A 27,050-nucleotide genomic window follows, 5' to 3' on the forward strand; every position below is an offset into this window, starting at 1 on the left:
TGCTTTTTCTTCTTACAGAAGCAAGGTTCAGATGTTTGGGAAAGAGTTGCAAGATCAAGGTGAGCATACAAAGAGATTTCTAAGGGTTGTCCTAGCCTCTAGCAATTTGTGGCTCAGGGACATTGTGAGTCAGTGGGGCTTTATATTTAATGTGGTTTAGCTTTATCCTCTGCAAAGTGTCTGTACAGACTTCTTGGGCATCTACCAGTAACTTACTAAGCCAATGTTGTGTCCTCTGCTTTTGAAATTTTGTACATAACACCTCCACTATCTGTTTCAGTACTTGTCTGCCTGGTACATCGTGTTCCAGGCACCCCTTCTCTCACATGTCATGCCTAAATAGAATTAGACAAAAAATTGGAGAGATAGCTGGGGAGGATGAAGAGTAAGAAGATGAAGACAAATCATGGCCAAAGGAGTGGGACTGATAGTGTTTAGCCACAAAAAGCGGAGAGAATGGTGGTGTTGTAACATACAGCAGTGCACTACAGCTGTGGTAGACAATGACCATGTTCTTAACAATGTTGCAAGTGTTGTTTTACATCTTGAACTTGTGTTAAATGAAGCTAGTAAATTCTCATCATTTTTTGGTGTAGGTTTTCTTTGTGTTGGTGGTGGTTTTGCTCATATTAAAAGAAAGTTAAACTCCTTAAACCTTTTTGGTCTTTCCTGGTACCAGGAAGAAGAATATCTTAACCTTTTCCTGTATTTTTAAAAATAAAAAATAAAAATAAAAAACACCTCAGTATGACAATGATGGTATCTTTTTTTTTTTTTTTTTTTTTTTTTTTTTTACATTCAATCTGTGCATTGTTTTCCTTTCATTTCTCTTCTTCGTACTGGCTTTCTCTTCTGTCTTTATAACTAAAATTGGTACAGTCCTGAGTTTATAATATTCTATTACTATGGTTTTGATTCTGTTTTGGGATTTTTCCCCCCACTTTTTGGGGGGAGATGAGGAGAGGGGAAATTTTGGATAGAGGGAGCTAAGTCTCTTGTATGTTGGTGTTAGGTCTGGGATATTGTCTTCTTTTTATTATTTGATTCTTATGCCTAGATGGCATGAGATTCTCTACTTTCATGAAAGATTTCTTTGTCTGCACAAGGAAACTTGGCAAAAAGAGCCAAAGGAGGTGCTGAGAATACACATATGCATATATGTTTGGGGTGGGATCGAACAGGGTAAAAAAGAAACAAAAAATATTTATTTTACTTTTTAATTATATTCTTTAATATGATATTCTTGGAGCACCCAGTCAAAGTGCTAGGAGGTACTGGCCTGACAGCTCTGTGTGAGAGCCAGAGACCTATTCATTTAGAGTGGTGAAGACAAAAACCACATCAAGAGGCAATTTTGTGCTTGCTTTTTCCCTTTCAAGTTATTTCAAGCCACAGATTATCTTGTTACTTGCAGTTAGACTCTATGCAGCTGAAGCTACTAGCGTGTGTTAGCAGCACCAAACTGTAGAAAACTTTTGGTGGTTGTTGGAAATTAAGGGAAGGAAGCAAGCTTCATAAAGCCGAGGAGTAATCAAAACAAAGTCACGTTCTGTGTAAGATGTTATTCAGGTCTCACACTGAAAACACACTGATATATTCCCTGGCAGGGTACACTGGGCTCTTCTGACTCATTGCTTGATATAAACAAGCAGTGCCAAATTACCTTTTTAGTCATTTTAGTAGCTCTTTTCCTTAGATGATATTTATACCAGCGAAAATTGCCTTCAGTTTTAAGCTAAATCTACCCGTTCATCTTCCAATGAGCACAGATATTGCTCAGCCTGTGTAGCTACTTTTAACCCTAGCTAGTTGTTCCATATGCCTGGAAAACCGAATTTTAAAGAAGTTATTTATGTTGTAGCTTGCTGTTAATTGAAACTGAGCATGACCTTAAATATAGGTGTGATTCCCTAGGTTGCTGTATGGAGTGATAGATGTGTGAATACTGATTACTTTTTAACACTCATTTGTTTGTACATTTTAATATATTAATAGAAGTTACGCGATTGTTCATATAGTTAGACAAAACCACATTATTATTTGCATTTAATATGGCGTCATGGCATATACTTGTTCATATATCCACTAGAATATTGCTATTACCTTTCCTAATGGAAAATGTGTGGGTCTTCCCCTCCCCCTAAAGAAATACATCTTTCCGTCTTCATGACCTAATACTATAATTTGAAAGAGTGCTGTATTTCAGAAATAGAGCAAATAATTATCAAAAGTATGTCAACGGTGAGGGCAGTTGATAGAGAAAATAATTTACAACATAAATTGCCTGCTGCTACTGGCTTGCAGCTGCAGTGAATTTGTTTTGAAATTGTAGTACAAATTTTGATAGACATCCTCAGCTTGCAAGTAGATTTCATGCTGTTTGTTGCAATCTGTGATTAAAAGTGCTGAATAACTGAGGCTGGAGACATAGATCAGCAAAGCTATATGAACATATTTAAAGTGACCTTTTAAAATTAGGCTTAATATGTGACAGTAGTGCACAAGGAGAATTTTGTGGATGTTTCTATCTGAACTAACTTGGTGAAAAGAGATTAACCTGTGTTAACTTAACTGTAGTCATAGCATTTTAAGTTGTCCCTGTTTGGCAGTGATTTCATAAGACGCCTGTTGGAATTAAGACAGCTCTGAGCAGTCGAAATGTTTGAATTCCTTCAGGGAGACAGTGTATGTTTCATAAAGAAGTGATGATTTAGTCAATTTATTCTGTTTATTGAGCTGAATTTATGGGTTAGAGGTGACTTGCAAATTTTCCAGAGCTCTTTGATAGAGGGGAAAATGATGTTAGAAGTGACCCACATCCGTGTTCTTCCTTTCATATTTATATGGGAGCTGTGCATATGTAGACAGCTGAAACAGAGCAGACTGTAGCTGTTATATTATAAAAGATGAGAGCTCCTGAGGGCCAGACCTAATATGTTCCTCCCACAGAAGAGCACTCATACCGGTGCAGTGACTGCAGAGCTTTCTTTTGCAAAATACTTTGTGCCATCTGTCTTCCTTCTCCTTCTGGGGTAGGTGAGGTGCACAAAGCAGCATTAGGTGATGTCATTCCTTTTTATGTGCATTTAAGGAGATGTTCATTCACGTTTGTCTGAAGTGCATTTCTAAATTTCAAAAATGCTGTGGCACAGAAAATGCAGAGGACTGTGTCCTGTGGAAGAAATCAAACATCTGCTGTGCTATTGTGGTCGTGCTGCACCCTGTGGCACCAGAGCTCACATCAAGCCTCTCTTTGTTAGCTTTTGGTGGTGAATGGGGTGTGAGTGCTGCTGTCTGCCTAACAAATTGGTGGCTCCTGATAGGATTGCATCTGGGTTGCTGGCAAACGGTCAACCTGGCTGTGACTGAGGTTGGGTAGCAGTTCACTAAGCCTTAGTCCTACTTCCTTCATCTAGGAACTCTTGGCATCTTTTGGGCTTTTAACAAGGCAAAGCATTGGTATCTTTCTCAGTCTTGCACAAGAGAGGGGAATTGAAAGAGCTTCTTTACTAGCGTTTGTATTTTCAGTGGGTGTTCAATATGGCTTAATATAACAACAACAAAAAAATGCTCCATGGAGATCTTTAAAAGCGTATACTGAAACTTTGGGTTTATTTTGTAAATTAGTGGGTGGCTTGTATCAAGAGTAACTGAGAAAAGGAGTACTGTGGCGAAAAAAGTTTGAGAGCTAAGGAAGGTGGTGGGAGTAGAGCCTTTGGCTGGCCTGGGGAGCTGGAGGAGAGGAGACTGTGCTCAGTGCTACCGCTGCTGTGCAGCATGGATCAAAGTCCAGGAGAAACTGAAATAGCAGCGAGTCTGCTTCAGCTCCAGACACTGAGTCTTCCAGCTGCTCCTTATGGGGGAGCAGGCCTTGGGGGCCTGGTCTGGGCCCATCGCTCATTCTCCAAACGACTGAGAAAGAGAACTTTATTACAGAGTATTAAATCATTTGTCAGTGTTAATTCTTGCATTCTTAGAAATTGAATTCTCATGTCTTTTTTTGCACTTCTGGGTAACGGTCACTTAGAAGCTATTTATGTGCATTTGCCTTCCACTCCTATGAGCTTTTAGATAGCTTAATTATTTAAGGTGTTTTCCTTCCTCAAGGAAAGAGAGCAAATGAGAGAAATGAACTGAGATAAAGAATTAGGTCAAGTCTCTTTTCCTAGTAACCAAATGAACAAAAGCAAATAATACTTGCTCATAATTTCTACCATTAAATAATTTCTTCTAATCAAATGCTGTGTCCTGGAATCCTTCTGTTGAGCATAGGCATGGTGCTGCTTATAATGATATCACAGATAGAAGCTGGACTGTGTAATTGCTCCAGCTATCCTCTAGGAAAACACAGCTATCAAGAAGTGCTGAAATCATTTCTGCGTACACACACGTGTGTGCACACACAAGGGCATACTGTTTTATCCACTGAATAGGAAAGTAAGACAGCTCACAAATGTAGGGAGTTTGGAAGGTAGAAAATGAGCAATTGGAGTCAAGTCTGACCAAAGGAGAACTGTTCTGAGGAAATCACAGGACTGAGTCCCAGAGTAAGCTTTGAGATTTGAAATGAGTTGAACCCTTGATAAGCAATGAACTTGTTACTCGGAGTGTGGGCAGACACTTCAGTGTCTGTCAAACCTGTGAGGCAGGAATGGCACTTTAATTCCAGAAGAATGCTCTGAAGAGAAATTCGCTACTGTAAACATTTCTGCCCTTCCATAAGCAAGTCTGAACACAAAGGAAGTATTTGTATTGCTGCTGCTGTTTCTAGTGTTGTTTAACTTCCTCCTTTGGGAAAGCATTTGTGATACAGATGTATGCCTCTATATGCTGTTGTACAGTGCAGGCTTCATGAGTGTTTAGCAGATTTGGCTGTTGCATCATACAAAGAAGATTTTTCTTTGTTTTGCTTTTGTACTGGTTTTAAAGCTGGGACAGATCCATATATGAATCGGTATTAATATCTAGCTCTGCATGTGCCATGTCCAAACAGAACTCAGTAGATAGTGTGATTTTTGTCTTACTTCCTTTCACTCTATCTTGCAGAGTTCCAAAGTGCTGGCAAAGAAGGAGCTCTCCTACATGCCAATCATTGGCTGGATGTGGTATTTCCTAGAGATAGTCTTCTGCAAGCGTAAGTGGGAGGAAGATCGGAAAACAGTCATGCAGAAGTTGCTGAATCTCCGAGATTACCCTGAAAACTTTTGGGTGAGTGATGCCTAACGAGAGGAGTAGGAGGTGCTGCACTGCTTGGAAGGGTGAAGGCAGAGGCAATGTCTGATGATAACCACGTTGCTTCTGAGTACTTGTTTCATGAACTTCTTGACGTTATGAGGAGATTATAAGAGAACCGAATTCAGTCTTGAATTTATGATGCAGTAATTTAGCCCATTTATTTTCTACCTCTATTGAAGCCCTACAAATGTTATTTGAAAAATATCCCCACTGTGATCAATAATAAACTTTCACAAAATCTCAGAATTGTAGGGGATAAGAAGGAACCTCTAGAGATGATTGAATCCAACCCATCTTCTAAAACAGATCCTAGTTCTCTAAGTCTGGGGAGCTGGACGCGGGGTGTCTGTCCTCTATCACTCTTAAAAGGTGCTGAATGCCTTTTTGCAGATGTAGGCAGTTCAGTGCTAATTGGTGAACTCAGATTGCCACCATCTTTTATATGCTGATATCAAGGGATTTTTGAGAAGGGGCTATGCCTGCAATAGGAAATATTTAGTTGCTGTTGTACACTTGGATTGGATTTATTCCAGTGTAGTGGAATGATGTAATGTCAAAAGGCAGAGTGGTAGCACCTTGTAGGTAGAAAGACAGAGCATGATAAATGTGTTAGAAGGATTTTTCCGCAGTTTCTATGTTTCATCTGACTATTTAGCATGATCCATGTTATAAGTGAGTAAAAGTGCTCCTAGATAGGCTTAATCTGAAGCTGGGAACTTGGACAGGTTTCTTCAGTTTCTTTGTTTAGTGGGCTAAATTTTTGCTGTGGGTTGTTGAGACTTAGCTGACACAGTACACACTGCTCTCTGATGCATTCCTTTTTCCATAGTGAAAGCAAGTGGGCTAATGAGGCATTTCCTATAATTGTGTTTGGTTCAGACATTTTACAAGTTTTAGATGCTGGAGCACCTTGACATCAGTAAGAGATTTGCAATAGAAAATATGTTTTAACTGATTTCTAACATTTCTTTAGAGAAGAAATGAGCCATTAGATAAATCAAGTCATTTAACCATGAGTAGCAAAGCAGATGTTAAAGACCACAGGTTGTCAGGTTACATGGGTGGGGGAAATTGAGAGAGTTTTTCTTTTTTTTTTTTTTTTCAATAGTTCCAAGGCAATTAAATTACCCGGTACTGTATGTGGCCACTCATGTCCCTGCTAGCAGTGCTTCTTTGGGACATACTGATGTGAATTAGAGCATATCTAGAATAGGGCATATGTAGAAAACTTGAGCTGCTTTCTAACTGCAGTCCTTTCTTGCTTTTTAGTTCCTGATTCATTGTGAGGGCACAAGATTCACAGAACAGAAGCACCAGGCTAGCATGCAGGTGGCTGAAGCCAAAGGCTTGCCCAAGCTCAAGTATCACCTACTGCCACGAACAAAAGGATTTGCTGTCACCGTGCAGTGTTTGAGAAATGTAGGTAAGGAAAGTCACAAGGAGCAATGCTAAATGGTTATTTCATGTAACTGCTGTCATTTTGCTGTGCTCTTCTTTTTCCCATAGTGCATGCATTATCAGGAGAATGCTGGAATCTTTTCTGAGCTTTTTTCTACTAGTCTGTGAAAATTAAAATCAGATTTGACTAGCAAAAGCCAGGGGCAGCTTGATTAGTTTCTTATTTTCACTTTGTGTTCTGTTATTGTATTTGGGAATCCCAAGTTCCAGATATTCTATGTATTCCCAAAGGATCTTAGTTTTTACTGTACTACTAAGAATTCCTATTCCAAGTGAAGCCAGTAAGTCACTTCAGAGAATCTAATAAGGCATCCTAAATGTTTTCTTATGGCAAACATAATTTTTTATCAAAAATTGTTATGCTTTAAAATTTCTGAGTAAATGTACTCCTTAGAGCTTTGGTAACTTTTTTGGAGCAGAGATGTGGGAAGTCAACCTTTTCTGAAGACATGTATAGGAAAAGTTTAGAAACAAGTTAAAGAACATGAGTAAATATTTCCTTGTTAGTGTTGCTCGTTATCCCTCACTTTCCTTCTGGTTACCTGAACTGAGTTTACGAACTTAGAGTGTCATCACTAAGAATGCAGCACAAGTGCCTTTAAAGTGATCATGTTTGTCTGATAAAATCCAGCTACATCTTCTGCTATGTACTTCATGGACTTGGGAAAGATGGTGCTAAATTGCTATAGCATTTCATTTTGGGCTTTGATGGATTAATGTGCTGTTAGAAGGCTGATGTATAAGGAAGACAAAGTAGTTAGTGGTTTAGAAGAAAATGTTCTAGCGTGACTGAAGTTAATGTCAAAGCTTCTTTTGTCTTTGAAGACATGTTTTCATCTGGCATATCTGGGATAGCTGATGTAAAAAAAAAAAAACAACAACTTTGCAGTCAGCTGTCTTCCTGTCTGTCATGTCTCTTCATATCTTTTCTCAAGTCGGGTAGATGATATCACTGTTGTAGCTTGTCAGGCATCAGTGTTTTCCCACCCCCAAAATGGACAGCATTACTTGGATCTCTTCTGATATAGGAAGTAGATGGAAGTCATGTGCAGCTTCCTGAAGGGCACATCTTAACCTTCCCTTGTGAATACGACTGTTTTACTGAGGAGAAGGGGAGAAGATCTTGAGGCACTGAGGAAGATCTGAGTCAGAACTCTTTGACCTCTGGTGTCTTGAGCTGGAAGTCAAGGACAGGTGGTTTTAGCAGTGATATATTTTTTTCTTGTTGCTATTCAGTATGAAGGAAACAAAGCATAGTGTGACTGTGGACAAGCAGCTGATTTATGGGAAAATATTTCAAAAGGAAGTATTTTCAGGAAGCTGAGGTGCCATTTATAAAGAGTTTGGGTTATTCATGACATGACCTACAGTAGTGCTTCTTAGAATCCTAAATATTGAATATACTTTCAGGACAGCAAAGACTTAGATTCCCTAAGGTTTCCTTCCTGAGTTTCAAGAAGTGCAGAAAACTCATAGATGTTGTTGAAACTGTGTAACTTAAACCCAGCCAGCAAACAGAGGGAGAAATCTGATGATCCCTGATAAGCATTGCAGTTTGTGTGGGTATGTTGCTTTACTTGGACTGTCACTTTTCAGAGTAAGAGAGAGGTAATTAAATCTGGGTCACTATCTGTTTCCCTCTTACAGAGACAAGGGGTACATGTGACCATCATTTTAAAAGCCATCTAGGCCATCACTCCCCTGCAGTGAACAGGGACACCTACAACTGGAAGGACTGCTCAGAGCCTGACCTTGATGTTTCCAGGCACAGGGCATATACTGCAATATAAGTGGTGGGGAGTATTGATGTTATAAGGAAACCTCCGTATGCAGAGGCTTTATGCTGTAGTAATTTGGGCATTTTTTCTTTTGAATATTTGCATTAATTAGTAATGCTATTTAACTTCTTCACTGTAAATCGTTAGTCTCAATGTTATGCTCTACTTCATAGTCTTGGGACAGCGGTCGACTATATCCCTCATATTGCAACCAGATTACTTGTTCCAAACTGCATTATTCTGGCTGCTGTAATGATGTGCTCCTGGAGAAAAAGCAGTGGCAATATGCAAATGTTCATAGCTTCAGTTCAGTGGTTTCTCTAATGATCCGCAGGAGCGACTCTTGGAGGTTGGTTCACATCCATTTCAGTGACTAAGTTGGAGCAGGATATCCCTGCACGTCTTTAAAAGGCATGGCACTAAGCTACCCAAGCCCATTTTGGGACCTGCCACTTAGGCTAATGCACTTTCTGCTCTTCCAGAAGTGGTGGTGGGCCTAGCTGGAGTGCTGTGCTAAGGGAGTTAGCTGCAGCTTGTCATAGCAGTGAAAGAAAACTAAATGCCTGTTCCAGGCTGGCTGTGACCAAGGTCTGCTTTTCATTTTGCTCTTTTCTTAGCTCCTCTTTCTGAAAACGGTATGATGACAGCTATCTGAGGCTGAAATACTGTAGGATGAGTGTGGGTGGTGGTTGCTGTGGTTGTAGAGGTATAACTCAGATACAAAAGCAGTGATCACAGGTCAATGCTTTCCAAAACGTTGTTTCAACATCCAGTGCTACTTAGTGCAGTAGTTTTGTGTCTGTTGGAAACAGGTGCAGGTAAAATCAGTTTAACAAAGTCATGCTTTGAAAAATACAGCCTCAGGTGGAGTTTACTTATGTGTATATATGAGAAATTGTCTCTGTACCAGTAGACACCACATCTGTCAGTATAAGCTGATATAGTTGGGTGAAAATATGTTTCATACAAATAATGAAGACACTTGCCTCCTAATTAATTTATTCTCCCTATTCCCACTAAAAACTGAATAGAAATAACTTTATACATGTTTTGAGTGAACACATTTTTATTTTCAAAATCCTTGATGTAAGGTTTGTTTTTTCCATCTGTGAGAAATCATGGTGTCCTTTTTATAACAGCAAGAGTATCTTTGCCAGTGGTGCCTTTATGGTAGAATACCATAACCTCAAGGGGTTGATACTACTGCAGTGGCTACAAGTGTCATTCAGAAAGTCATTTTGAGAAATACTCCCCTCCTAAAATGTTCTGCGTGAAACAGGCTTATTTAGTCTCTTTCCTCCATATGGGAATTCTCTTCCCTTTAATGACTTTCCCAACAATGGAATTCTCTTCCCTTTAGTGACTTTCACAAATTCAGATGTCCTCAAACACAACTTGCTTCCAGTATTTTCAAACTTGTTCTGTTATTTTTATCAGTTGTCGTCTCTACCAGTTCACAAGCAACAGATGGAGTCCCCAGGCTTGTCATTTCTAGCGATTGTCTGCTGTGCTAATAAATTGTTGTTAGATTATAGTGTAGAGTTTGCTGCCTGTACTGCCCACCTGGAAGCAAATGAAAACATAGATCTCTTTTGAAAGTACCTATCTATTACTCACAGTAAAGATCAATGTCCTAAAATGTCATAAATACTATAAAAGATGTATTTAATGGCTATTTCTGTTATCTGTCTGTATACCAGGCTGTTCATTTCAGCTGCTTTTGTTTAGCTGAAGCTGCCTTATAAATGTACCTCGAAGATGGATTGCAGATAATTCCAAGTTGTCAACTTCTTCCTATTGTGCATGCTGGGAACTGCTATTGTAGAGAGAGCACATGAGAACAAATTCCACAGTGATGTTCCCATGGAGTTCAATATGACCATGCTGGCAAGTTGACTTCTTGTTTTCCATGAGTAGCTCAGCTCCTCAGTCCTGGAATTCTTCAGTGTTTAGACCTGAGCAAGTTAGCAAATCTGAGCAGGTAGACTATTTTTGAGCGAGATAACCGCACCTATTAAATGTTAAAGGATTGTGCCCAAATGTCTGTCCCACTGGCAGTACAGTGAGTTCCACCTTCTCTTCCCCACTCTGAGATCTGAGTAATCTTCACTTGAGATCATTATTTGCTAGCATGAAGTTATGTTGCTGACAGGTTAATTTGTTGGACATCCATTCAGGCATAGTCCTCACAAAAGAACATGTGAAATGCAAGAGGCCAGTTAAAAAAAGAAAGTGTAAGACAACAAAAGCAAGAAAAATACTCTAAATACACAGTTCAAAGATTTCTTAACCCTTAAATCATTATTAATCGTAATTCCTTAATTATATGGTTCTTTGTCCGAATTCTGTACAGAGAGCCAAAATAGATCTAGTAGAGAACAAAAATGAGATTTACGTCTTTATTTAATGTCAGAAAAGAACAATTTATGTAGAAAAAAATACTGTTCTCTCAAAGGGCTTAAAAGTATTGAGTTATCTTTCTTTTTAATGAAAAGAATGTTTTAAGATAATTCATTTGAGAAAAATATTATTCATAATGAAAGCAAAACTTGTAAAGAACTGGTCTGAGACTAAGACACTTGGAATGTTTGAAAGATACTGTGAAAGCTATTCTTTATTTGATTTAGAACGTGACATTTCTTAAGCTTTTGGGTGTGAAAGGCATGAGGTTTCCAGTTCTACTGTGTTACAGATATGTATATAATTGTATGTGTATGTGTATAAAAATATATAGAATAATATGTACAAAATACCTGTATAAAGAAAAACAATTTCAGTACGTCATGCAGTATACTAATATGCTGCTTTGGCAAATGCTTTCTGGTAAATTTTAATGCTATGCAGTCTTTTTCTTTGACACCTCCACAATACTTCTTTTCCTGTACTTTCAAAATGGAAAAGCTTAGCTCTTCAGTTACGTTATATCCAGATATAATAGGGGTCTGTTTATTCCTGCACATGTTGTTGTTATCTTGGATTTGGCACTGCTTTGCCAGCAAAAGATTTCTGTGTGATATGAAAAAGAGTTGGACTGAATATCAAAATACGGACAAGTTACATACTGGAAAAGGAGAGTATGTTTTGCTTTGGTTTGGGGTGGTGTGCTTTGGTTTGGCTTTATTTTGTTCTGCTTTGGTGGAGTGAAGGGAAATGATGTGTGACCTACCAGCATATAAAGATGATCCTGACCAACTCTGCAGGTCTTTTGTTTTGTTTTGTTTTTTGTTTTTTCAAAACAGAATCATTTTCCTAATGTGATAAACAAGAGCCCAAATAGTATCAAACTCAAATGTGTCTTCTAAAAGACAAAAAGGGCAAGTGTTGGATGCATCATACTTTATTGTTTTCATTTTGTTGTTCTTCTTTAATTGTTTTGGATTATCCTAAGCTAACAAGTCTACCTTGTACAAAGCAGATTTAAGTTTTGTATTCTTTTGGTTACATTGGATGAATAAATTAGAGTGGATTAGTAAAATTATTCCGTACTTCAAAGCTTTAAAATGGAGGTAGATTCTTTTAAAAAGAAAAAAAAAGTAATTATTTTTATTGTACGTTGAAAGTAGTGTACATGAAGCAGATTTTGGCTTATAATTTATAGTTTTGAGCTTGGGCCAAAAACTCCAACTGTAGTACAAAAAATAGACTTAACAGTAAGGGATACAGTCTTTATGCTGTGACATAGTTTGGGCCTCTATTTTCTTTGCAGCACCAAATTGGATTCTGTTCTAGGCTATGAATTCTGCTTTGTGGGGGGAATTTCTGCTGGGCTGAATGTTACGACCAAGCCACAACTGTCTATATGTAGATAAACTTCAAAAATAAACCCAGATCTATTTTCTGTATGAGAATGCTTCCTTAGAGGGGGTCCGCATCTTTCACAACATAGTGTAATAGTGAACACCCCATAGTGTTCACTATTACAAAACTCTAGAGCAGAAAATCCTAAATGAAGCATGTTAGCCAGTTTGTTTTTCACTGATCTTAGAATTCATGAAATGATGCCCAGTCAGTTTCAGTTGTTTTCTGGCATATAAGAAAAACAGTGCATTTAAGGATATGTTATAATCACGGAGTGGTTTGAATGGGAAGAGACCTTAAAAATCATCTAGTTCCAACCTCCTTGCTGTAGGTTTGTTGCTACCATGAATTTATCAAATAAATTTTGTCTGCTATATTCAAGGAATCCCTTACTTTTGAAACACTTTTTCCAAGTTAGAACAGTGAACTCTTTCTCTGTAGAAACTATTTTTCAGTGCTAAGTTCAATTAAGAAAGAGCCTTGCTTGCCAAATGCTTTTACTGTTACTGCACAGTCCTCAAATGCAAAAGGTGTCCTCCTCAGGCCAAATGCTTCCTTGCATTGGAGCTCAGATATTATATCCATCATAGCTGTAGCCTTAGCAGTAGCCCAACTCACACAGGTCAAGTTCTGTTAATCTGTCCCTGCCTTTGCCCTGTAGCAATTGCCTTTGTTATCCATGAATGGATGTGAAGGAGAGATTGTTTGGAACCCAAAATAATAGTTGCATCAAGCCCTCTGGCTGCAGGATGCATTTCTGATGAACTTTACCCGTTCTTAGACAAACTGTATGTATGTATTGTTTGATGTTTGTGTGGTTTATCTGCCTGATTATTTGCCCAGCTTTTTGTAGGAGAATGGGAGGAAGAGTGCTTTACTGAGACTGAGTTGAGAAAGCTGATAGTTTTCCAACCACTGGGCTTCTAGGGTGCCCTGTGATTTATAAACTGTCATTATGTTCCCTTCACTTGGTGTCTGATGTCTGCTGGGGGAGGAGACAAGCATAGAGACAAAACTCGTCCATTCTGCTGGCATAATTCTTGAAAGTGTTTACTGGATATTTGGCTTCTGATAATCTGCACGTTGAATCATTATCTTTACTTTGGAGATAGCTGAAACAGTGGTGCTGTCGCTGATGCCTTTATGTGTAAATATTCTCATCTGAGAGTGAATGATTTTTTCATTCTGTTACTTCTCTTGTCACATAACCTGTTTTTCTTCTTGTAGTTTCAGCAGTCTATGATTCTACCCTCAATTTTAGAAATAACGAGAATCCAACACTGCTGGGCGTTCTAAACGGAAAGAAATATCATGCAGATTTATATGTAAGGCAAGTAATCTACATTTTATTTCCTTTTTTCATACGAGAGAGTATACTTGCAGTCACACTTCCACAAATAAGGAAGTATTTTCAAGCCAGTAATGAGTGTAGCAAATCTTTACCAACCTGGCGTCACAGTTGATTCAGATGAAAAACTCATATGGGTTGATCAGGGTTTTGTGTAAAGCTCTGTAACTGTAAATAGCTCTACAGGATTGTATTTTTTTTTTTTTTAATTGAGGCCTGCACCAGAGGCAGAAGTCAAGAAACCTCATCAGCACACTTCCCCTCTGGAGCAGTGTTTTGCTTCTAGATGGAAGCCAGTCTCAGGACTGTTCTCATCTCTGATATAGATGTGGTAATTTGACTGTCTCTGCCTAGGAGGGGCTGTGTAATGGAAAAAAAAAAAAAAAAAAGACAAGATTCTCTATCACTAATGTTTCTGTAAATGATGAGGATGAACCGACTTCAAAGATCTCCCATCCCAAGCTAGGTTCTTCCATCAGTACTCATGCTGTGTAGTTATTTGAGGTATGTGATAGGCTAGAATCGGTGCATGGGAGCCTAGAAGTCATCCCACAAATGATCATTGTAAGTAATTTGCTGGTCCAATTGAACTGTCTTGAAATAGAATCTAGTTGACCTTTTCTTCTTACCACCCTTTTTCTATCTGTTTAAAAAACCTTCCATTGAGAATTCTTTTTGCCAAGGACAGTCTCTTGATTCTTCATGGATGCTACATGAGTTTGTTTACATACCTGACAGTCATGAGTGCCTCAGTCTAGTAGCCTTGTTTTGTGTATATGATTGGGCTGGCTAGTGTTCGTGCAGGATCAGCTGTCCCTTCCTAGCTGCATTGTCCATTCCTCCAACAGCGTAGGGGTGTGCAGCTTGCTGTGTCTCTCTTTGCACCCTTCCAGCTTGCTCCAGATCAATTTGATGTAGCATGGAAATCACTTTTTATGACTTGGGCTTACCATGTGCCATTCTGTCCTCTTGAGCTTCCCAGCAAGCTCTTAGAGACAGGGTAAACTACTTGGCTCAGACAGTTAATTGCACAAATGTCCTTCAAAATCTTCTATGCTTGCTTTTATTGAAGTGCTGCAGGTGTTGTGCATAGATGTTTGTAAAATTTGGATCATGTCGTTTGTCTCTGCTTCAATTTTGACTTCTGATGATTGTTTTCTTAAGATACTCTTAAGTAAAGGCTATAAAGCAGTAGTGTTGCACCTCTTTTTTTAGCTGCAAACAGGAGTGTCTTGACTATGGGAGGTATTCTCTCCTTTGCTGAAAGAAGTCAATTCAGTATTGCTCTCAAAAGAGATGAATTAAAGTATATATTATACTGAAAAAATATAAAATCTATTAAGAATTGTTACTGGCATTTCTAAGTGAAGATGCCAAAGGGATTTTTTTTCTGTCACTTGACCAGAGATCACTTAATTTATTCAGTATTTTTTTTCTAAGTATGGTTTTTCTGTGAAAGAAGCCATTTTGCTGGAAATGATCTAAAGGTGCACTCATGCAAAATAAATAAATAAATAAAGGAAAAAAAGAATCAGAAAAGTTACCTGAAAAATATTAGATCTGCTTTACCCTAGTTATGAGGAGAATAGTGTGATCTCTCTGGTGCCTAGGCTGTTAAACACAGCCTTGAGCTCCTTGAGTGAAGTAGGAAATCAGCTCATTTGATACCTTTCTTTAGAAACAGAAAATTGCAAACCTTTGGCTAGAAAGTGAGCTCAGATAGAGTGCATTACTATTTCAGAAATCGATACCTGAGTTTCAGATACATCTGAGAATTGAAGGTAACTATAAGCAAACTATGCTCTGCTGATGTGGGAGCTGTTACCACAATTTATTTAATAAATGGAAGAGTGGCGGGGGGAGTACAGTGCGTGTCCTGTCAGATGGATGATCAGTCTACAATCTAAGTGCTGTTCGTCACAGTGGAACTATTTAATATTCTTCAATTTCTCCTGTTTACTATTGGCAGGCGGATTCCATTGGAAGAAATCCCAGAAGATGAGCAGGAGTGTTCTAGTTGGCTCCACAGACTATATCAAGAAAAGGTTGGTGTTTTCTCTAGACGGAGTTGGTGAGCTACTGGCATTCAGTTCTTTATACTGTTTGTAGATCTCCACAATGTTCATGCACAGTGGTTGTGCTTTTGGGGTTTGTGGGTTGGTTGGTTGTTTTTCGAGACAAGTGTTCTGCTTCTCCAGTTGCAAAGAGGTCTTACACTGTCAGTCATAGTTATCTTTTTTCTGTTGTTGTTTTAAAGAGCAAGGGGAAGGAAACTTATGCAAGCCTCAGTGAGGGAGTATTTTTAAGGCTCTACTATAGAGGAAGTATACAAAACAGCAACTGCCTCTTCTTTGATAGAAGAGGCATCTCCTAAATCAATAAGTAATTAGTGGGCTAAACAAAGTGTATTTTGTTTTAGTATATTAAAACGTTTGTCCCTTGTTTTAGCCTGTCTTATTTTACGAGGCAAATATCCAACACTGACCAGACAAGCTGATAAATTGCTTTCACATTGTGCACATAGCAATGGAGGTATGCCATGGAGGCATTTAGGATCCTTAATCATAGGACAGTTGCAGAATAATAGTGACTGCATGCTTGTAGATTCCCATTCATTTATTTTTTTTCAAATGCTTCTGTATTTGTCCTTCAGGTTTTCAGAATCTGTTTGTCATGGTTTGTCTTTATGAACTTAAGAGATACCGGTTGGGTATGCGCCCTTTGAATACACTCAGCACTCTCGTTTCAGTCAGTAGGAGTCACAGGTGCACAAGGCATGATATGACCTCAGTTATGTATTTAGATTTGAATACAGCAGTGCTTAGGAATTAGAAATTTTAGACTGAAGCTAAGTAATGTTTTCATTAGTGCAGTAAAGTTCTGCGATGCAGTTCATTGTACTCAACCCAGAACACCACGTTAGCATTTCCATGGTGACTATGCCCTAATCTTACTCCACTTCAAACTATGTTTACTCCTAGTTTATTTGCTGTCTCCTGCAAGCAGCTTGTTTACAAGACCATGCAAAGTAAATGTGTATTGAGCTTCCAGTTACAGACCTACTAACTGCCTTGATTCTCCCTCTCTCTAACTGATTCAGTCACTGCCTCTAATGCATTTCTACAGGATGGCATTGTTACCTATGGACCTGTGCTCACTGTCTACAAGTATATTAAGGCAAATTGTCTTTTTGTTGTACATTGCAAAAGTCAATTTCCTTCTACTACACCTTTATTTCTAACCGTGTTTCACATTGCTAAGATAATGTTTAGACTTTTGCAGAAAGGAACATAAATTAAATGAGAATGTGGAAATTGTTTTCTTGAATTCTCTATTACATCCTTTGCAGTAATTCACTTTGTTTTCTTTTATTCTCCCTCTGGCAGTTATTTCTAATGCAAACAGAGTGTACATCTATCTTACTTTTTTCCTCACAGCTTAGTTTGCTGGTTGGTTGAGTCCATAGTGCTCCCATCTAATTATAGGAGGAGGGAACATGTTTAGTTTTCCTTTCCCTGAGAATCTTTTTGTTAGTGTGGATGTTTTGGGGTTTGGCTTTTTTTTTTAGTTCTGTTGGTTGGATGGTTTGGGATCGGAAGATGACATGTTCCTTTTCAACTGTTTTACACTATTTCAATGCAGTCATTTGTCTCTGAAATCAGACTGCTCAGGAGGGAACAGAGCAGGGATAACTGAAGAGTTCTGAGATCATGAAAGCTCTTGTGCACAGTGAAAATGCAATTCTGCTTCACCTTTCTACCGTATTTCTTTTAGACAAGGTTTGGCTCTTAGGTGAGATGACAGGCAGCACTGATACTGTTGCTTCCAAAAGTGAATTCTGTTTTAGGCTTATATCTCCAGAGTCAGTAAATCTTAATGATAAATAGTAATGAACTTGTGTTCAAAGGACATTAAATCACTGCAATATGTGCACTCACCAGCTGCTTTGTCTATTTTGGTTGTAGCATTCCACTTACTGTTTTAAAATAAAACAAGGTATGCACGCTCCTGAAAATCAGATCTCTGTTTTATCTTGCATTACAGTTGCATGTGCTGTTGCTTGTAATTTTGCAATACCCTCTCAAGCCTTACGGGGGGTGAGAGCATGCAGCACGGTTGGTTCACAGCAATCTGAGCTTTTTCTGCACTGTGCACTGTCTGCCAGCTCTGGGACACCTTCACAGATGAATTATGTGCTTGTTGCAGGGTTGCCCCACGATGCACCTCTCGTTATGCAGGTGCACTCAGAGACATTCATCAGCCGTGAAGCTCCAAGAGCTACCAGTAATAGCTGCCCTGTCTTTTTTGCAAGGCCGTGGTAACAAAAAGGGTGAGGATAAGCAGGGTCATTCTGCAAGCTATGAATCAAACTGCTCTAGCTTATATGTGAAAAAATCGCTCCTGAAGAGCCCTGCTCCCCCCAAAGCATGACAGTGTGTATTTTGCTTCTAGCATGGGAGCATGTCATTAAGTTAATGGTAAGCTCCTCTATCCTTCCCAACTGGGCAGAGCTGGACAGTACTCGAGTAGCATGAGGTAGTGGCTGTGGCATGCCACAGGACAAGGCTGGAGTGCCAGGCACTCATAATCATCAGGGACACAAAGCTGTTTGAATGAGGAAAGAAATATGATGTTAGTGGATGTAAAGGGACATGACCCTTTTTAATCATGAATGAAGGAATCAGACTTTGAGAAAAGCTTGTATTGTCATTTTCACCTCGCTGCCTGGTCTCAGTTATACACTCCTCAATTGGAGATACTGCCCTCCGTGAGTCTGCCTCGTGTTCTTTCTACTTCAGACTCCTGTTTTCTGATTGAGCCCTGCTGCAAATGTACCAAACGGGACCTTTGCAGATGAACAGTGGCAACCCCCTATTACAAACCAGACGCCGTTGTCCTTCCCACACTCCCAGGCATACACAGATGCCATGCCCTTGTGCTTCTTCCTCTGCTCAGGGTGAATTTTGTCCTTCCACAGGCAGCCAGAAGTGTTTTAGTTAACACTGGCTCGTGACAAAGGTGCAACTTGGGTTGCAAATTGCTTTTTTCTCTTTCTTTATTTCTCATTTTTCTTTTATTAAACTGTTACCACTAAAAGACTTGACTTTAGCAAGAAATAGATTGAGCGTGTTAGTGCATGTTAGTGCCCAGTCTGAAGAGGGATTGTATAATTATCACAGCTCTGCTAGCCTTTGCATGTTTTTTTTCTTTGTAACTCTTTACAGCTTCAGCTCCTGAAATAGAAGTTCTGCTTGAGAATGTTAATTTCCATTAAAAAGAAAGTGAGTTTCTGATTCTTCTCATTTGTAAGAAGAGCGTAGAAAACAGGGCGTGAATATATATGCCAAAATGCCTCAGGGAATTAGTAAAGGATAAGTGAAGAGGGAAAGAGTACAGAACTCAAGTGTTTAGGAACTAAGAGTGTATTTCTGGATACTTATTCTTTGAGGATTTCTTTGTGGAAGAGTGGTGGCATCCCTCTGTAGCTGGACCTCCCTTGGTGGGAGCAGGAGGCAAGAATCCAGTTAGATTCTTGTATGACAAGGATTTTTCCCTGTTTTTTCACTACTGCATTATTCACCTCGGTGTCTGAAGAAACTCAAGTTTGGTGAATAGTTAGGGATAGCATTCTTCCACGTCTGAAAATGATTCTTGAGTGGGTGAAACTTATTACAAACAGAAAACAATTTCTGCATGCAGGGGAATGAAAAGAGATGATTGTGGAGGAGGTGGTTGTGAGGAATATTGGTATACATAACAGATTTAAATACTGCCTTGAGCTGTACGTGAGTACCATGGGCACCCTGTAGGTCTGAGAATACAGATCAACGCACAGATCTGTTCTGTGAAAAAGAGTAGTGTTTTTAAGGGTAAGGAATCCTAACTGAATTAAGGAGCCATTGCCCACAGTCGTGTATAATATATTAGTGGAGGTGACAACAGTGACATCCGTTTGTCCATTGTGTATTTCTCACATCTATCTCAAATACCATGGTAAGATAGGGTCAGTGGTTTTGCTGACACTAGTGCTGTGCAGGGGCAACAAGTGGGAAAATATTCTACTTGTTTTAAGTGTCTGTGTTGCAGTCTGTAGTAATAGGCCCCCTAATGGTGTTACCAATAATAGTCAGAATTCTTCATATTCTTCTAAGTAGTGCTGATATTTAGAAGCCAAGCTGTATATAGTAGAATTCAATTTGCTGATGATAGGTAACTGTGTTGAGCCACTCATAAACTGAAATCCTCAAAGCACTGTAAAGAAAACTTCATACGTTGTATAATCTATTGAAGACAGCTAATTAATTGGTCATAAGATCCTCGTACAATCTAGTTCATACGAACAAAGTAGTCATAATTTTTCTAATCTCAGTAAAGAGAGAGCAACGCTTTAATTACTGTGTAATCTCTTAGAAGTTAAATGCTCCCTTTGAATTAGATCAAATGGTAGCAGCTCAAATTGCCATTAAATAATTAAAGAATTGTCCATGTCAGCTGGAGCATAAGTAAATGTAAAATTATAGCATAGTAGAACTAATCTTCTTGTGGTTGATTAGGACAATCTTGGCTTTGCCAGCATTTTTGGAAACAATCATGAAGCATTTCTTTCTTTGAAGAAATGTGACCCTTTATTCTGTCTTAATTGGGGTTCCTTGTGTTAGTCTAATTCTGACTCATTAACCAGTCTTCTGTTAATCAGATTAATAATCTTTGCTTTTGGAACCAGAAGGAAGATGTTTTTTTTTGTTTGTTTTTTTGTTTTTCCCTCCAGCTTTGATATGTGAAGTTGATCACATTGTTGAAGGCAGTGCTGTTCACCCATGTAAACTTTAGAGCAAAGTACTGAATTCCAAACCTTCTGTGCTTCAAAAGAAGAAAACAAAGCACAACACCACGTGTACCCCCAAACCATAGAACAAACAAAACCCTACCCTACTGTCTTCCTCTTATTCTGCTAATCAAGACCAGTTAAAGACTCTCTATACTATTTGTATACTCAACTTTTCTTTAGAGAGGTCTGTCTTCCATTGATTGCATGGGAACAAGATGAGTAAGATTGTATCTATGGGACAAAGTGAACGGGAATGGGAGGTGTTCTCTGGAGGATGATACAAAATGGGGGTGTCCACCTTTTCTGACATGGCTGTTTTAGAGCAGTGCATGGAAAAACATTAGGGAGCAGAGGGTCTGCTGTTGCAGATATAGCCCAAATGCTTCTCTGGCTTCCCACTACTATTATTCCAGTGGCTGCAGCTCTCGTAAGAAGCGCAACAGTGATATCTACACAGCTGCAAGAGTGTACATCTCCTCACCCATTTTCCTTTACTGGGTTTGTTATACTCTCTAGGCATGCTATTTCTGAGGCTTCTGTGTGTAAGAGAAAGGGAGGATGCATACACATCCATGTAAGCTCTTTTTTCTGATTATGTGCTCGTTGACTTCAGAGTGCATGCTTTCCAACCATGACTTGGTCTTTGATCTCACCCCAGGGCTACAGACATGCAGACAAGACATCAAAGTCAGGAATGGGTAGTTTTGTTGGCAGATGGGGATTAAATTGTTGCTCTCCTTTGTTGTACCAGGATGCATTCCAGGAAGAGTACTACCGAACAGGAACCTACCCAGCAGTCCCTATAGTACCACCCCGACGCCCATGGACGCTTTTGAACTGGCTTTTCTGGGCCTTATTGCTGCTATATCCCTTATTCAAGCTGCTCATCAACATGATCAACAGTGGATCATCACTAACACTGGCTAGTTTTGGATTTGTCATTGTAATGGGTAAGTTTTCTCAAACAAGAAGTTTACTTACAGGATAACTGTCTTGACTTACTAAGCCTTACGAAGCCTCTGTGATTCAACAGACTGTGTGAAACTATATCAGTTTTTGCCTGGAATAGGTTAGGTGGATCCTTTTCTTATTTGTCTTTGTATAGTTGCATGATGTTTCTTTAAGAGCTGCATACAAATTATTCTGTTTCTGTAGAAACCAAACAGTATGTTTCCAGCAGGTTGCCTACAAGAGGCCTTCTTCCTCTCTGTAGTGTGGTGCTAGATTTCACTTTCAATGCCTATAAGTACTGAAAGCTTATTTGAATTCTGTAACATGACTGCGGTCTGGTACATCATCCATTGTAAATCCATGAACTTGTGATTTAAGGCAGGGAGTTATCAAGCCTGTTGTAACCATCTAGTCTGATTTATGCAGCATAAAGCATAGATTGCCATAGGTGATTTCTGCAGTACCTGTGGCAGTTCTGGGCTGTCTTGGTTTGTGGTTGAGGTGGTCATGTGCTGACCCACAGAAAAGGAGGGAGATTTCTTAGCATGTCCTTCATGGAAGTAAGTTGGGCAGACAAAATTGCATTTGGGAGTCTGCACTTCTGGGGGTATTGAGTACACGTTGGATGAACAAGTTCCTATCCAGAATAAGCCATAGATTTATAAAGCAAGTATCTTGTATGGCCACTGTCTCGTGTACTTGTGGCTTTCTCACCTTAACATCTGGGTATATTACAAATATACTTTAAAAAAGAAACACTTTCACAACAGTGAATGGGATGAGGTATGACACCACTGCAAATGCTATTTCTCTGGCTATAGCACTTGATATTCTGCTTTTGGAAGAAATGCTTGAGTAATTTGTTTGTTACTGGTCGGTGGAATTGTGGTATAATGAGGCACTGAAGCTCAGCTACTGGAACATTTTGTAAATTCCTCATTTATTCAGCATTCTCCTCTTAATTCAGCTTTTCCACTTTGTGGGCTTGTTGTTCAGATGCTGTTCCAGGGTGCCTTATCCCTTTTGGACCCTCTACAGGAAGCCTCACTGCGTAATCCAGAGGGTTGGGTTTCAGCCTCAAGGCCAAATGCTTTAATGTGTTGTCATATGTGATGTTTCTAAATTTAACCCTTAACAACAACCCCCCACCCTGCTACCACCAAATCTAGTACCATCTTACTATCTCTTGATTGTAAATGTAGATTGTCTTTACAGTCTAGTTGCATCTGCTTCTTTATCAGGAAGGGATGGATAGACCCTGTAAAGAAAAAAAGTATGATGCTACTAAGAATGGGCGGGAAAAGAAACTTTCTGGGGGGATATCTTATGTCCCACTTAGTTCTTTCTTCTGCTTCTGGCCACGAGGCAAGATTAATAAACAGGCTGCTGTGAGCCCTCTGAATCCAAAGGACTTTTTTCAGGTTATTTGTGATGCTGGAGTTGAGAGTGAACTATAGCAGCAGTCAGCTTCCAGGATAATAGTGTGAGCTTCCAGGCTGCAAATGTGCAGCTGAGGAGCGCGTTGAGAATGGTGAGATTAACAATCCACTGTTTGATTTGCACTGAGGCACCATACGTTACCAGCAACATCTGCGGGATGCTGCAGGTTCCAGTTCCTGTACAGGGATCTGAAAGACCCCTGTGCTTAGCAACAGCTCTATTTTCTCTCGGAATACATGGTGTGATCATAGTCAGAGTGCCTGTAATTGGCCAGGATCCGCAGCGTGGCAGGAGGCACTGCACCGCCTGTAGCAGAGGGTATCATCTGATTACATTCAGCCAGCCACCTCTTACTGATGAGCTGGCAAAACAGCAAGGTGATGTCACTTAGTAGCTGACAGTCTCCAAAAAGCTGTGCAGGGCAGACAATCTGTGGGAGAGGAAGAAAGCTCAGCCTTCAGTAAACAGAGTTGGTTACGCTGTACACTTGAAAGCGGATGTGTCATTACTCGCTAAGAGGACAGTAGCTCCCTTAGTACATTATAGTATCTCTCTTTTTTAACTATATGCCTTTGAAAGCATTATCTTTCCCAGTTGGAAATTTTTGGTCTCATTCTTTGGAAGCATCAAAACTTCAGCCCTAGCAGTTACACTGCCTTTTGTAGCCACCAGCTGAGTCTTTGTAGCAGGGCCGTCCCCCCAAGCTTTGCTTTTTATCCTGAGGGGTCTCTCTGTCGCCAGATGTCCTGGATGTGATGTGGCCATCTTCTGACAGAGGGGCAACAAGTGTTTCATTTTGCAAGTCTCCAGCTGTAGGTGCAATCTCAAGATGACTTCTACAGAGGCTAGGAGGCAGCAGTGGAAGAACACGGAAGATTTTTGGTGGCTGTGATTCCTCATCCCACTTGGAACTGTCTGCTTGGCAGAGCCTGTTGGCAGCAATCCAGGTGGAGCTTTACTTGCTGTCTTTCCCAAAGCGAGAGGTGATCTGGTACCTGCATGTAGAAGCTTCCTGCAGTCCCTAAGACCCATTATAGATAGACTTCACTGTTTCAAAGGGCAGGTTTCTGTATACGATAACATTACCTTTATTATTGTGCTATCTGCACCTATGCTGAGTATTCTGTGATAGGAAAAGGAGGTGGGTATGAGAGGTTCTACAACGTGATCCTCTGCTTTGTTTTCTGAGTGTTATTTGTCTTTCCAACAGCCCCTGCTAATTGTCTTCTCCAGTAAAATGCTGACTGGCTTGGTGGTGGCTGTTCAGGTGGAATTATCTGTGAGAGAAATGCCCCATGATGGTCAGGCTGGAGTGAAAACACAGTAGTACCCCAGAACCTAAGTCTGAGGAATGAATAACTGATGTATATATAGCTCTGCTGGTTCAGCTCAGACCCTTTCAGCCCTAAATAAACAATGTCTCTTCTGTATTCTGAGAATGCTGAGCCATCCCCTCTTGCCTTGCTGTGCAGCAGTTTGGCTATTTATACTCATCATAATCATTGCATTGTGCTAATATGTAACTACCGGTCTGGGACCAGGAGCCCTTTGTGTTGCTACTTGAACTGACACAAGGCAGTCCCAGCTCCAGAGGATAAATGCTCAAGCAGCTCGAAGGACAAAAGTCTTTTGAATCATAGAGTCACAGAACGGCTCGGGCTGGAATGGATGTTAAAGGCACCTTGTTCCAACCCTTTGTCATGGGCAGGGCTGCCACCCACCAGCTCGGGCTGTCTGGGGCCCCATCCAGCCTGGCCCTGAGCACCTGTGGATGGGGCATCCACAGCTTCCCTGCGTGATTTGTTCCAGTGCCTCACCACCCTCTGCGTAAAGAATTCCCTCCTAACATCTAATCTAAATCTCCCCTCTTTTAGTTCAAATCTGTTCCCCCCATCCTATCAGATGGTGTATAAAGTCAGTCTCCCTGCTGTTTATAAGGTCCTTTTAAGTACTGGAGGCCATGATGAGGTCTCTCCAGAACCTTCTCTTCTCCAGGCTGACCAAGCCCAGCTGCCTCAGCCCTTCTTCATAGGGGAGGAGCTCCAGCCCTCTGATCATCTTTGTGGCCCTCCTCTGGACCTGCTCTGGCAGCTGTAGTTGCATGGGCCATGTGACAAAGAGATTTATGTACTTAACTAACAGGTACTGTTTAAAACTGGTACTGGCAATTACAGTGTTAAAGCAGTGGGTCTGTCAGATGTTCATATTTGTATCTGACAGTAGCTCTTACATGTCTAATGCTAAAAGCATAATGATATCTGAGCTTATGGTATGGCTCCAGCAGTTTAGTATCAGTTACAGACAGAAGTATTTCATATGAAACAAGCATAAATAGTAATGAGTAATGATGCTGTGTATCTTCTATGCAGTGTGTGGTCAGTGCTATTAGAATGTCCGCTTCCACAGATCACAAACAGGGGAGTCTTGATGTGGCAGTGATCTGATAGTGAATAGGTGCACCAGAGGGTCAGAGCACGATGTGATCTGGGCAGCATGGCTGGTGGTGCCCATAGCATGAGATGAGGTGAGGGAATGTTACAGGATGTTTTACGATACCGGGAGGATGCAAACCATGTGCAGGATTCTGCCTGTTGGTGGAGCTGCCAGGCAGTCTGGCCTTTGAGCCTGGTGCCTGGACTGTAGGGTTTGACGTTTTTTGTTGTCACTACTTGCTTCTTTCTTTTCCTTTACAGTAGATAAGACAGACACTAAGTAGAAGTTTCTACAATTAGTATAAGCTGTAGTTGTACAGATTCATTTCAGTGTACAACCTATGCAACACAACTGTACAGCAGACTCTGTATGGGAAATTTCAGTACCCCTACTACAGTTGCTGTGTGGTGCAAAACACAGGAAACAGATGAGAGCAGTTCCTGAGATGTGAAAGAAAAGGGGAAACTCTCTGCTCTGAGCAAAGGTTTACGATGAGGGATGTGGTGCTATGATGTGTGTGGGTAGCAGTTTTCTTGGAAGCTAAAAAATGTTCAAGAAACAGAGTCCATGTTCAGAACTGAGTTGCTTTGCGTAACTCAGCCCTCTTTCAGACCCTGGTGCTCTGGCAGGCAGAGCAGGTCTGCAGCAACATCTTGTGTCAGTTGGTGGGTGGCAATGATGGGCAGAAGGATTGCAGGAGCTCTGCTACCTCATGCAGCTTGCCACAAAGCACCATGAGGATGCCCCAGCTGACTGCTCCTCTCTCCTGCTGTTTGGGAGAGGGCTTAAAGTCTCACAGCTGATGGTTAGCCTCAATTCCTCTTCGGTTTCTTTGTCTTCCTTACCATAATGTGTTTGTATTTTAAACAACAGCAGAATAAGTCCTTAAACATGGCGGTGTCATTGGGGCATACATGAGAATTGTTTGTGGGGCTCCGTACTGACATGCTATTAGGCAGCTTCCCTTCAGCATCCTGCAACAGGAAGAAGAAAGCTGAGACTTTCCTCTTGATAAAAGCAAGTAGAAATGGATTCCCTTTTATCCTTTTCCTTCTTTTGCAGTTCTGATTTGGCTGAATGAGGCCTGCTTGCTACAGGAAGTTGCTTCATATATGCTGCAACAGCACATTCTGTAAGGGGAATGCAGTGGCTCTGTCAGTTCCCATGCTGCAGAAGAGGTTTTGCCCTAATTTTGTGGTCATTTTTTTTTTTTTTTGAGCTCTCATACGCAGCACTCTTTGTAGTCACAAAACCATTTGGGAACTACAGCATCTACAGGTTTGGTAGATGCTGCTGAGAGTGTTGCATCTGTGCACCTGGCTGTACCCTACCACTGTGGGGATATATATCTGGGGAAGAACACCAAAATGCTGCCTGGGGTTTAAGGAGAGTATGCCTGGACAGAGGCAGTTCAGCTCCAAAAGAAGCAAGTCAGCACAGGAAGAAGCACCTGCAACACCCCAGCACACCCAGCACTGCTTTGCTGCCCCAGGCTTGGCAAATGTGTGCAGTCTTTTCTTGCACCCAGCCTTCCCCAGGGTGAAATGAGGGTGGAAGGACAGGAACAGTTTCCATCAGAAAGCAGGGAAGGAAAAAATCTGGACCGCTGACTTAAGGTATTTTTTGGTGTCCAGGCAGCAGCATTCCAGGAACTTGATGAAATCCCCACTGTGCTGTGTGGTTGCTATAACAGTCACTCTTATTTATGCTCTATGTCCATCTCCAGATGTGGTTTATATCCCTCTAGTTCCAGTCTTAGTGATTTCATGCTTGCTATTAC

The 27,050-nt window shown here is 40.3% G+C and overlaps 1 protein-coding gene across 1 annotated transcript in view; it reads left to right on the top strand.

The window, feature by feature from the left end:
- Positions 1 to 27,050, top strand: part of AGPAT4 (1-acylglycerol-3-phosphate O-acyltransferase 4) — a 69,486-nt gene that overhangs the window by 40,905 nt on the left and 1,531 nt on the right. The window contains exons 4-8 of the mRNA XM_065731161.1: positions 5,047 to 5,208; positions 6,505 to 6,658; positions 13,497 to 13,599; positions 15,587 to 15,662; positions 21,198 to 21,396. Coding sequence (XP_065587233.1) covers positions 5,047 to 5,208; positions 6,505 to 6,658; positions 13,497 to 13,599; positions 15,587 to 15,662; positions 21,198 to 21,396 — 694 coding nt within the window. The remainder of the gene's footprint in view (positions 1 to 5,046; positions 5,209 to 6,504; positions 6,659 to 13,496; positions 13,600 to 15,586; positions 15,663 to 21,197; positions 21,397 to 27,050) is intronic.

This window comes from Cyrtonyx montezumae, unplaced genomic scaffold, assembly GCF_038088225.1.
Source record: "Cyrtonyx montezumae isolate F1298 unplaced genomic scaffold, pur_monq_1.0 scaffold_0, whole genome shotgun sequence".
NCBI lineage: Eukaryota > Metazoa > Chordata > Aves > Galliformes > Odontophoridae > Cyrtonyx > Cyrtonyx montezumae.